This window comes from Larimichthys crocea, chromosome VIII, assembly GCF_000972845.2.
Source record: "Larimichthys crocea isolate SSNF chromosome VIII, L_crocea_2.0, whole genome shotgun sequence".
Classification (NCBI taxonomy): Eukaryota; Metazoa; Chordata; class Actinopteri; family Sciaenidae; genus Larimichthys; species Larimichthys crocea.
The window spans coordinates 14,807,947-14,818,857 of NC_040018.1; the positions used below are offsets into that span (position 1 = coordinate 14,807,947).

The 10,911-nt window shown below is 40.6% G+C and overlaps 1 protein-coding gene across 1 annotated transcript; it reads right to left on the reverse strand.

Annotated features, from left to right (window-relative positions):
* Positions 1 to 3,541: 3,541 nt before the first annotated feature.
* gfod2 (glucose-fructose oxidoreductase domain containing 2) lies at positions 3,542 to 8,385 on the reverse strand. Its single transcript, XM_010741276.3, has 2 exons — positions 8,111 to 8,385; positions 3,542 to 7,212 (listed from the first exon to the last, which is right to left on the reverse strand). Exons 1-2 carry the CDS (start codon positions 8,361 to 8,363, stop codon positions 6,311 to 6,313), a joined length of 1,155 nt encoding a protein of 384 aa, XP_010739578.1. The 5' UTR covers positions 8,364 to 8,385; the 3' UTR covers positions 3,542 to 6,310.
* Between the last annotated feature and the right edge of the window lie 2,526 nt (positions 8,386 to 10,911).

Consider the following 10,911-nt stretch of genomic DNA (forward strand, 5'->3'; position numbering starts at 1 on the left):
ATACAGTTGTCCCTCACTATAATGCGGTTCACCTTTCGCAGCCTCGCTGGTTCGCGGATTTTTTTAGTGTAATTTTGCATGTTTTTTTTACAACGTACTGTACAGTATGAACGCACATTGTGTTCAGCGCCCTGATTGGCTAAGGGAGGACCGCACGTGTTCTGCGTCCTGATTAGCTAAGGGACTACTGTACAAAATGCGTGTAAAAAAAGTGTATAAAAGTGTGTGGTTAGGGGTTTTACGGCCTTAAAACATGTATAATAATTGTAAAAAATAAAGCTGATTACTTCATGGATTTCGTCTATTGTGGGTTATTTTTAGAACGTATCCCCCGTGATAAACGAGGGACCACTGTAATTACAAATAAAAAGAAAAGTAAGCCACAAATTTAGTATTTTAGCTCATTTAGGCTGTCATTGGAAACATACATTGATTTCCTCTGTAAATCAAAAATATCTCTACCATAATCGTCCCTCGCTTTTTAATCTCATAGCTGCTGTAAGATTCTGTTGTGAGAGAGAGCCTGACCCAGACTGCATCATGGAAAGTGACATATTGGGAACGTTACCATCCCTACTCGGTTCTCATTGTGGGAGGCAGAGGCTGTTTTCCGGGACAAAGTGCTCTGTAGTGTCAGAAGGGAGGATGAAGCAGGTCATGGTAACTTTTTCATGTTGATTATTTCCCTCGAAAAGTTTTTAAAGACACTACCTACAACACCATTGTGGGAAGCTATATAGTCATTGAGTGACCAAGTATCCAAATCACGTCACATAACTGTCAGTAAATGACTACCTACTTGGCTCTTACTGCCAAAGACGGAGGCTGCTTTCCCATGAAAAGTGAGCAGTAGAGTCCGCAGGGAGGACTGACCGGGTCACAGCGACTTTTAGCTCTAACATTTGGACACAAACCAATTGAAACTTGTTGCTGTCATTATTTTGCAGCACAGACTTTTTTCAAGTTACAGATTATAACATTTTAAATGTCACGTTTTAACGTGAAAACTGGTTTAAAAAAAAGAAGTCTGGCATGCACTATGCTTCCGTAAGAATCAGACATAGAAGCTCGTTTATGAAAGAAGCCATGTTCCGCATGTTTTGTTCAGTCTCACAACCTACGTGAACATACATATAGTACACACACACACACACCCACAACACACATATATCTTATATCGATCTATTATATTATATATATATATGTGTGTGTGTGTGTGTGTAATACATACGTAGGTTTGGTGCTTACATAAGGAGTAAACATTTATAATCATCACTTTAAAAGTTACATACGTTGTTTTTGGTGCCTGTTTGTTTCCCAGATATATTAGTGTGTGTGTGAATGGGTGTATAAGAGGCATTAACTTAAAGAACTTTGTAGAAAGGTGCTTTATGAAGTTCAGTCCATTTCCTTGTATTAGTTTACGGGCAGATCTGCCTTATCCAATATGGCGGACACATTGACGTATCGCGACCAACGACCAACCCGCTCAATGCGGCGTCTATGTATATATGTCTATGGTAACAGCCACAGGTTGGAGCCAAACTCTGGGTCACTGCAACAAGGACTGAGCCTTTGTACATGGAGGGCACACTCTACCAGGTGAGCTGAAGGGAAGACCTGTGAAGGTATTTTTTTTTTTATTGATTCATTTTTCCCCCTAAAATAAAACATTCTTTTTGTTTCTGTGTCAATTTTAACCTGAAAAACAAACTGTTAAAAATCTACCTTGGATGAAACCAAAGTGCTGAGTCTAACACCTAAAATACACTGCATGCAGAGCGGTTGCAGAACAGCTCTGCTCCGGAACGACAGCATACTCCGCCGTCCGCCAACTCACACATAATCCATTCGTGATGCACAGAGTGCGGCTCCACCGGCCACCGAGCGTAAATTCACGCATAATACTACGCTACTATCACGCTACTATCCAACCTGAGTTTGGTGTTACACTTTTTTTTTTAATGAATGAATTATCAAAGACTATATACGGTCCAATAAAGAAGAGTTTGGAATGAACATCGATGGCTCACCTAGACCAGAGGCTCAGTCTAGCGCAGTGGTTCTTAACCTTGTTGGAGGTACTGAACCCCACCAGTTTCATATGCTCATTCACCGAACCCTTCTTTAGTAAAAAATAAAATATGATTTTTTTTTACTGGTGCACAAAATGAACCGTGCATTAACATCACCTTGTTCAAATAAAACCAACACAGTGCATGAACTCACAACAACTTACCTCAGTGTGACTTCTGCTGTTGCCTTTGAGAGACCAGTTCAGATATGCGTGGCTTCACCTTGGCAAGTGCCAGTCTCATGTCATTTTCACAGCAAAGTCTGTTCCTTTTCTTAGTTTTTTAGTTCACAAAGATATGTTGTAACACATGGTATAAAAAATTCCAGGGCGGAGGCTCCACCAAACCCCTGAGACCGACTCACCAAACCCCTAGGGTTCGATCGAACCCAGGTTAAGAACCACTGGTCTAGCAAGACAAAATGCTGGAAAGTCGTGGCAATTAAAGTTAAAATCTTTTTTGCCAGCAAATTTGCCAAGGAGGCCATTCTTAGCTTCTAGGCAAAGCTGAGATAAAATCTCGACTGCTTCTCTAGGAAACCCACACTAGATGTCCTCATTCCAGCAGCAGGACATGGTCCCAACAGAAAACCACGATGAGTGCGCCTACAAAAAAAATGTCCATCTGCCTTCACAATGACAAAACATATGATTTCTCAGCGTCTGGGGAATCTCATTATTGGAAATATTAAACCTGATGATGAAGCGTTAAGTCTGTTAGGGTCAAGATACATACGGAAGTCCACAAATTCCTGGATCTGATGTGTAGTTGGCTCAACCAGCAGACACAACAGAATGCCAAGAAAAATGACGGTGTCCAAGTCAGTCTGGACACAATTCGGACAGCGCTAGATCTGCCAGAACTCAGGTCACCGAGACACCTGTGGTATCAGCACCACCTTCACTGCTGAGCCACGTGTCAGTGATGAATAGGGATGGGAATTGATAAGATTTTTCCGATTCCGATTCCATTATCGATTCTGCTTAACGATTTTATTCTTTATCGATTCTCATTTGGGAAAAAAAAGGAGAACAAACAGTTTGATCAGCATCATCTAGAGGAGGTAGTGAAGTGGAGCGAGTACTAGTACAGCTGCCAGCCTCTGAGCTAGCCAGACTCTCTCTCTCATCATGGTCATCTTCTAAATATAATGCAGAAGGCATTTGTTTAATGTGAACTGTTATAGCATGTTTTACAAAGAAGCCCATCGCACCAACATGGTAGGCAGTGTGTTATTTACCTTCCGTAGTAACCGCAGAGGTGGTCATAGCCTGGCTGCTGCCGCTGCAGCGAGGTTGTTAGTTGTGGAAAGTAAGTATATTAATTAATCGATCAAACTTTTTTTAGCACTTTTATACACATAACAAAAAATGCACAAAAGATACTGAACATGTTTTCTGTAGTTTAAATACATTTCTTTCTTTTTTTTTTAATCAATGAACTGAAGTCTGACCAGAGACACTAAATGAATACAACTGTATTTATTAAAGGAACAGTCTGTCAGGCAGATGAACAGTACAACAATTTCCCAACTTAAATGCAACACATTGTCCGCAAAAAGCCATGTTATCAATTAAAACACTAAATCTAAACAATTTAAATATTACAGCTTTAAATGGAAATTCACAGGCTGACAACACAAACACTGAACAGAATAAACAATGGGAAACTCTCCACACCAAGACATAAATAAATACAAAAAAAGTCTTCCTTATACAGACAAATGTTAAATTCATTTTTGCAGTGAGCTGGCTGGTACACGCCTCACACTGCATATTAAATATGTGGCATTTTATCACGTATCAGTGCAAAAAACAACATCTGTTAACAAGAAGGAATGTATTTTAATAGTGGTGGGTTATGAAACATCCTGCAGGCAAATATGATTTATCTGTTTTATAAGATACTTAATGTAAACTTGATGTATTGTTTTCGTAAAGCACTGTTGGGATAGCGTGAGGTAAGCGTGTAACATGTATATATCCTTATCTACAGATCCTGTGGGTCTGAGAAGGGAACAACCAATCAAATCAAACCAATACACTGCTTCTGCCTTCAACACGTCCTGTGTCAGGATTAAGAGAGCTGAGGCCCAAAATTATTTCAACATATTCAGCAGTACTGTGATGCAGTGAGTGACTACAACAACCATAAACTGTTAAGCACTTCCTTCTCTTGGTCTGAGCACTTTAGAGAGACACACATTTATACTCTCACACAAGTCAAATCCAGTGGTTCTACTCAATGAAAACATCAGTAAGGATTCAGGATGACGGTGGCTCCACTCTCTGGATCATCTGTAATTAATTTAAATGCATAGATTGCATCAAACAAAATCTTATAAAAACATAAAATTACTTCAATGGCTAAGACATGTAAACAAACCTTTTACACACATTTTAAACTCAAATATTTGCAGGCTTTCTATGTAAAACTTTGACAATTTAACAATAAAAAAAGGTCACTAAACTGTAATTTTTCAAAACAAGCCTCTGTAAGATTTAACTAAAATATATCCTTTGAGCATTAAATGCTCACCCTGTGTAAGCTCGACATGTGTCTGTTGGCAGTTTTCTTCTTCACAGTCAGTTTCAGTGGTTAAATGGGTACCAAAACACCCCTCTAAATCCCTCTTTCTGAGGAAGCATCCACTTTACCTCTGTTCTTTTCTGTCAACATTTACCGAAAATATGACTAAAAACCCTGCGTCTGTATGGTGCCATCACCCTCCCTGAAGCTCCTTCAAGTAGTGTACGTATTTGGAAGTAGTATATTTTGATGAAATGATGACTGAAAATACTGTCTGTGAAGAAGCAAACTACAAACTCCTCGCACTTTTTTAGCCTAGTGAGTGAACAAACAACGACAACAACAAAAAAAAAAGATAAGAAATATCTCTTTTACATTTGGGCTTTTTAAGGGGCACTGCTACAAATTAGACTTTTTCTACATAGCTTATTTTACTCAATCCCTGGTATTTTAGCCATAACATAAAATCCTACAAGGCCCTCCTGCAGTCTCGTCCACTTCTTAAATGTATGTTTATTATTACACATCCAAAAATTAAGAAAATAAAACTAAACAGCGCACAGCTCCATTATTCTTATTCTGAAACAACACAAGTTGGGCTCTGATGGCCAGTCACCACACTGCAAACAGTCAAAGTATTTTGTTTTTGTCAGATCATCCTCGTGGTTTGATAATTACATTCATGTCTGAGGTAAACACGTTTACTTTCAGAATAAGGTGCTATTGGTTATCGGGAATGAATTAACACTAAAATACATGAACATATAAATGTTATGGACAACAGAGTGTTGTGTCTTTGCCGTTGGGATATAATGTTTTTAATCTGAGCCAAATTCCTAAATTAAAGGCCTGGACAATTTGTGAAAGAGCCAAGTGTTATGCCAGTGATAATTTATTAACTAAAAGTACAAAAACTTTATGGTTCTCAACACCAACAAAAGCGGGTTGTTACAAGATAGTAACTGAACAACTCTGATAGCGCTGATTTGTAGTCAGCCATTTATCGGTGTAATCTAATCTCCAGCTCTTGCAAACACTTCTTGTTCTGACAACTCAACTTTAAAAAAAACTGCTAAAAGAGGAAATACTCAGAAATGTTTTGGCATACATCAAAAAGAGCTATGCTTTTGTCCAGTAGCAAGAACAATGCATCTATTGATCTTTCTCTCATTACCTACATGTTTCCTAAAGTACAGAAGTGTATCCAGACAAGCTGTTTAAGGTGAGGAGAAGAAAATGGTTTTGACTCTTTGCTGTGTTCTAATATTTGACAAGGGTGTGGTGCCTTAAAGACAGGTGATGCATGTCAACTGTATTTAGCAGGAAACTTGACTTCAAAAAAGAAGTCAAAGAAGAAGTCTACTTTTTGGCTTGGCACAGGTAAAATAAAAAAACAAACAAAAAAAAACATGTCAACAGGGCACAGGTAGATTTTGACAACCTTAAACTATATAAACTGAAATATTTTCTATTTAGACTCAGTATAATGGAGCTGTGGTTAGTGTACAAACAAATCACAACTGTGAGGGTGCAAACATCCACAACAGAGTTAAGTTTTCTTAACAAAATGTTCTGCTCAAAAAGTGAGGATGCAAAAAGTAGTCATGGGTAACGTAAACTGCCTCAGCAGCTGAATTAAAGGAAAAACATTCAGAGCCCAGTTTTGTCAGACACATGTAGTAGTTGCACTGGGTGTATAAATATATTTAGTTCTTATTTCTCTGCAGAGCCTCACACAGGTTGTGATTCGGATCTGGCTCTTGACTCATGATCTCGACACACTCCCATTCTCCACTACAGCTGGACCGTTTCACTGCCTCCACCACCGTCTGCACGTACAGGCCATCCTCAAATGTTGTTGCTGTAGCAACGGGTCCTCGCGCCCAAGACCTGCGCTCCTCGTGAGCCTGAAAAGACTGTCTCAGTGCCTTTACCATGGAGCTCAAGCCACGCAGGTGAGGCAGAGGCATCTCTTTCACCTCTGGTCCCACCCACCCACTGTCTCCTAGCAACAGCTCCTCACCTTTACTCCCGTTGCGTTGACCATACAGTTCTGTCCCCCTGGCAACAAGCCTCCCAGTGGATCCAACTACCATAACCTCATGCACAAATGACCCTGGCATGTTGAAGTTCAGGGTCACAGTGCAACACACACCGCTGGAACTCGACCCGGTTCCACCCATCAACATTTGGAAGAAACAGAAATCATCGCTAGTGACGCGGCGGATGCCTCGGATCAAACCATTTTGTTGTACAAAGGTTCGCAGTAAACCATGAACACGGTGGGCTCGTGCACCGGTTAGGTAGCTTAAAAGGTCAATGATGGTGGAGCCGACAGTGTGCAGGCCGCCTCCTCCCATCAGCTCCTCACACGTCCAGCCGTACGACTGATCCAGGAGGCTGGGGCCGTAGACTCGGACATCACACACCTGCATTTCGCCAACATATCCCTCTACCAACAGCTGGCGCATCGCAACAAAAGCTGGCAGAAAGCGCAAGGTATTACCCATCATGCTGAGCAGCTGGGGGTAGTATCTGGCGGCAGTCACCATCTTGAATGAATCCACAGCAGTTGCAGCTTTCTCACACACAACATTCTTACCTATACCTGCAAAGAGAGAGAGAGGTTATTTTTATTTGGATAGTCATCAGTTTGAAGTTAAAGTTTAATATCAGTTTATTTTTTGACATACATTTAATTGTTACTTTCACTAAGATGAATAAGGGGTGGCAACATTTTACAAATAGCATCACAAGCCAACTTAAAGCTGCCAAAATGACCATAATGTTGATTCAATGTCTCTAAAACACACAAAAAGGTAGGACTTTTAAAAATGGCATCAGAGTTTACATTAAATATAATTTGAAAGCGTAGGGTGGACTCTGTGCTCAGGCCTGTTGGATTGCCTAAGATGACATTACTGCCCAGATCCTGGAGTTTGGTATGAATAAACAAAAAGTCATCGTTCTAGTGCGACCACAAGTGATAAGAATTTTTTATATATGGAGATCATTGGCCTTCAGTGCCCCTTGGAGGTAGTGCTGTGTATAAGTCATTTGGCGGGGACACACTCAGGAAGTTGCAACTAAAACAGGAAGCTGAGGTCAACACTCAGGAATTCCATCAGATACAGTAAGTTAACTTGATAGATCTGCTCTCCTCTAATATGACGATGTGCCGATTATGTTTGCTCCAGCGTATTTCTGACTGATGTGAGATCAGAGAGTTTCAAGTTTTTGTCTGTGAATTTTGAAGAATGCAGCCTGTTAGTGTATGCATCTTTTGCTCATTACAGTCACAAAGATTTCCAGAGCCGACCTGCCACGCCCAGCTGGGTCAGGTCACATTAGCAATTTGTTTAGCTCAGATGCAAATACAGTGCGAGTGGACACCAGTGTTCAGTAAGAAAGCTGATCTTATTGTCATCGTTCACATAAACTCATAAATTCACAGTTATGTTGTGTATAAAAACAAAAATACAAGCGTGTATGTAGCCTCAGCTTACCCAGTGCTTTGACAGCAATCTGCCTCGTCATCGAGGGTGGAATATAGATGCAAACAAGGTCGACATCTTGGTGCAGCAGGACATCATCAGATCGGCTGGTGTGAAATGGGATCCCGAGCTCTTTTGCCAAGCAGCAAGCTTCCTCTTCACTTCGCCCCCAGAGAGCGTGAACCTCAAAACCTTCAGCTTTCAACAATGGGACCAGCACTCGGGCTGTGCTCCCTGTGCCAAACACACCGACTCCTGGCAACATGGCAGTGCCACTCACACACTGCGACCTTACGTGTTAACCATGGCCAGCCTTACAAACATCCCAACAGCTGATGATTCCCCTGTCTGTCAAGGCTTTTACTGTCTCTGGAAACGAGAGCGCACTGTACCTGTAAAAAAAAAAAAGAACAGGGTAATGAAGCAAGGTGACATATCACAACATTTATGTCATTTCCAGGATCTGAGACATTTAATTTATATCAAAATGTTACAATTAAAACTACAGACAATAACTCACAGCAAAATATCTACATTATCCATTAACTTCCCAGCATTGGTGACCAACAACAGACAGGACAAACACGTCCCACAGAGGTCTAGACTGTTTTTTCTTATCAGCAGCCTCTGACAGCTACTTGTATTGTGTCTTGCTACATAGTTAACATGCCATTCCTCAGATGTTCCACACCCACCGAAAATAAACGTCTACCTCTAAGGTCTCCGTGTGACTTTAATAAGGTTAGGGTAGGATTTGTGTATTACTCGCTTTAAACACAGAACAGCTGAGTTTATAAAACATTAAATAACATATGAGCTGCTTGTTCTGTAAGGTAAATATTAAGTAGTGTGCTGCTCCAAACTCTCTATTTACCTTTTGGTGATTTCCCAATCTAGCTGCTATGGACATGTAACATGGATGGCTCCGTGTAATTGTAATGAGAGCACCTGCCCATAGTGGAGGTTCACCTGCCTCCCTCTGTATCCCTCGATACACACGTAGTGTTTTTCACACTGCATGACCTCAGGGCTCAAACACACATTTATGCTGACAGCAGATGAAGACTCTCTCACACACAGACAGCACTGGAAGGTACTGTTAACCTAACCCTGCTGTCGCCTGGTCACATAACAAAGCCATACCACTCGATACTGTCCCTGTAGAGATCAATACTAGTTGGGCGTTAGCCATACTTTATAAAGAAACCACAAACAAGCGGAGAGTGGTCACTACTTCACCTAAAACAGATGCCTGTGCTCCGGATAGCTAACACAACACACCAGGCTAGCTATTAGTCATAACGTTAGCTAGCACGTTCAGCTAGCCGGCCAAAGCGAGCTCAAAAAGATCCCGACACACGGAGCGACTTTACAGAGTCAATGTCTATAGTTAGTATAAAATAACAAATTTAGTATAAAAATAACAACCCATGAAGAAATGTAATATGAGGTACCTGCTGAATTTACCGGGACAATATCGACAGCGGTTGGAGGTGCTCAGCCGGGCGCTGCCCAGTTGCTAATGGTAACTTCAGGAGCGACGACAGGACTGTGGGGAGGACCAGAGATCCTACCCGGGGTGGAGATGGGTCACCGGCGGACAGGACTGCGGGGAGGACCAGAGATCCTACCCGGGGTGGAGATGGGTCACCGGCGGACAATCAGCCACATACACGCCTATACAGGACTTCCTGACCCACAAATAAAACACTCCACACGCGTAAAGTTGTTCCTGTGAAACGTGGTATTTTACAGACAAGACGTAGGTTAATTTAAAGTGTTTTAGGTCGCTAAAACTATTTAAATAAACGGATATAGGCTAAGTAATATAGGCGTGCCCCTGGAGCGAGGGCGTTATTTGGCTGGGCACAATCATTTTCCCATGATTCAGTGTGTAGCCTTTCTGTCTTTTTGAATTTGTATTGTCCGTGTAAATGTTTTTGTCTTTAGTTTTTCTACAAATTAACTTATATATTACTTACTTACTTATAGCATATATAATTATAATATTTTGGGACAGTACTTTATTGAGTTTTTTCACATATATAAAACAAATAAATAACAATGGTAGCAACAAGTGTACCATACCACAAAATATTCAATTAAGATGAGAGAAATAAAATAATAATCGTAATGATAATTAAAAAAAACAATAAGTAAATAAAATAATTATATATTTTTTTTATCTTAGGCAGCAGTAGTGATGATCCTCAACTTAATTCAACGTCAGTAAGTCTTTCCAATGCAAAGTAGGTGCAGTCTCCTTAAACCCTAACTTTACAGAGGTAATTTGTATATTTTCCCATAACAAGAATAACAAGTTTTCTCCCAGACTTCTTGAAGAAGTCAATACTGATTGATTATGGGACTAAAAATTGCACTTTCTTCTACCGTGTCTTCTATAGGATTTCTGTAGTAATGTGTTATTTCCTGTCATGTTTCATTGAACCTGCTTCCTGTAGAGGAGTTGGTAAACACTGGGTGTTTACAACGGTTGAGAGAGGTGAGTATGTGTGTGTCAGGTGGATGTGGAGATGCCAAAGGGATGAAGCTTGCGGACAAAGAAGTCCAAATCTATGAAGATGACCATGATGAGCTTGTGTCAATATATAAGCTGGACTTCAAACTACAGCTTATTTGTGCATTTGTCACGGACAGGTGGATTAATGGTTTTATTGGGAAACAAACAACTAACAAATCAGAATATTCTCCAAGATGATATTTTGAGCAACCATACAGGAGGAGTCTACAAGGCCATCAGGTGGCTGATAAAGGTTACTACCACAGGCAGACATGCATAACTGTACAATGTG

Coding starts and splice junctions, on each gene's coding strand:
- gfod2 (XM_010741276.3), bottom strand. CDS start 8,363: ATGTTGCCAGGAGTCGGTGTGTTTGGCACAGGGAGCACAGCCCGAGTG. Junction 7,213..8,110: donor GATTGCTGTCAAAGCACTGG/GTAAGCTGAGGC, acceptor CTCTCTTTGCAG/GTATAGGTAAGAATGTTGTG.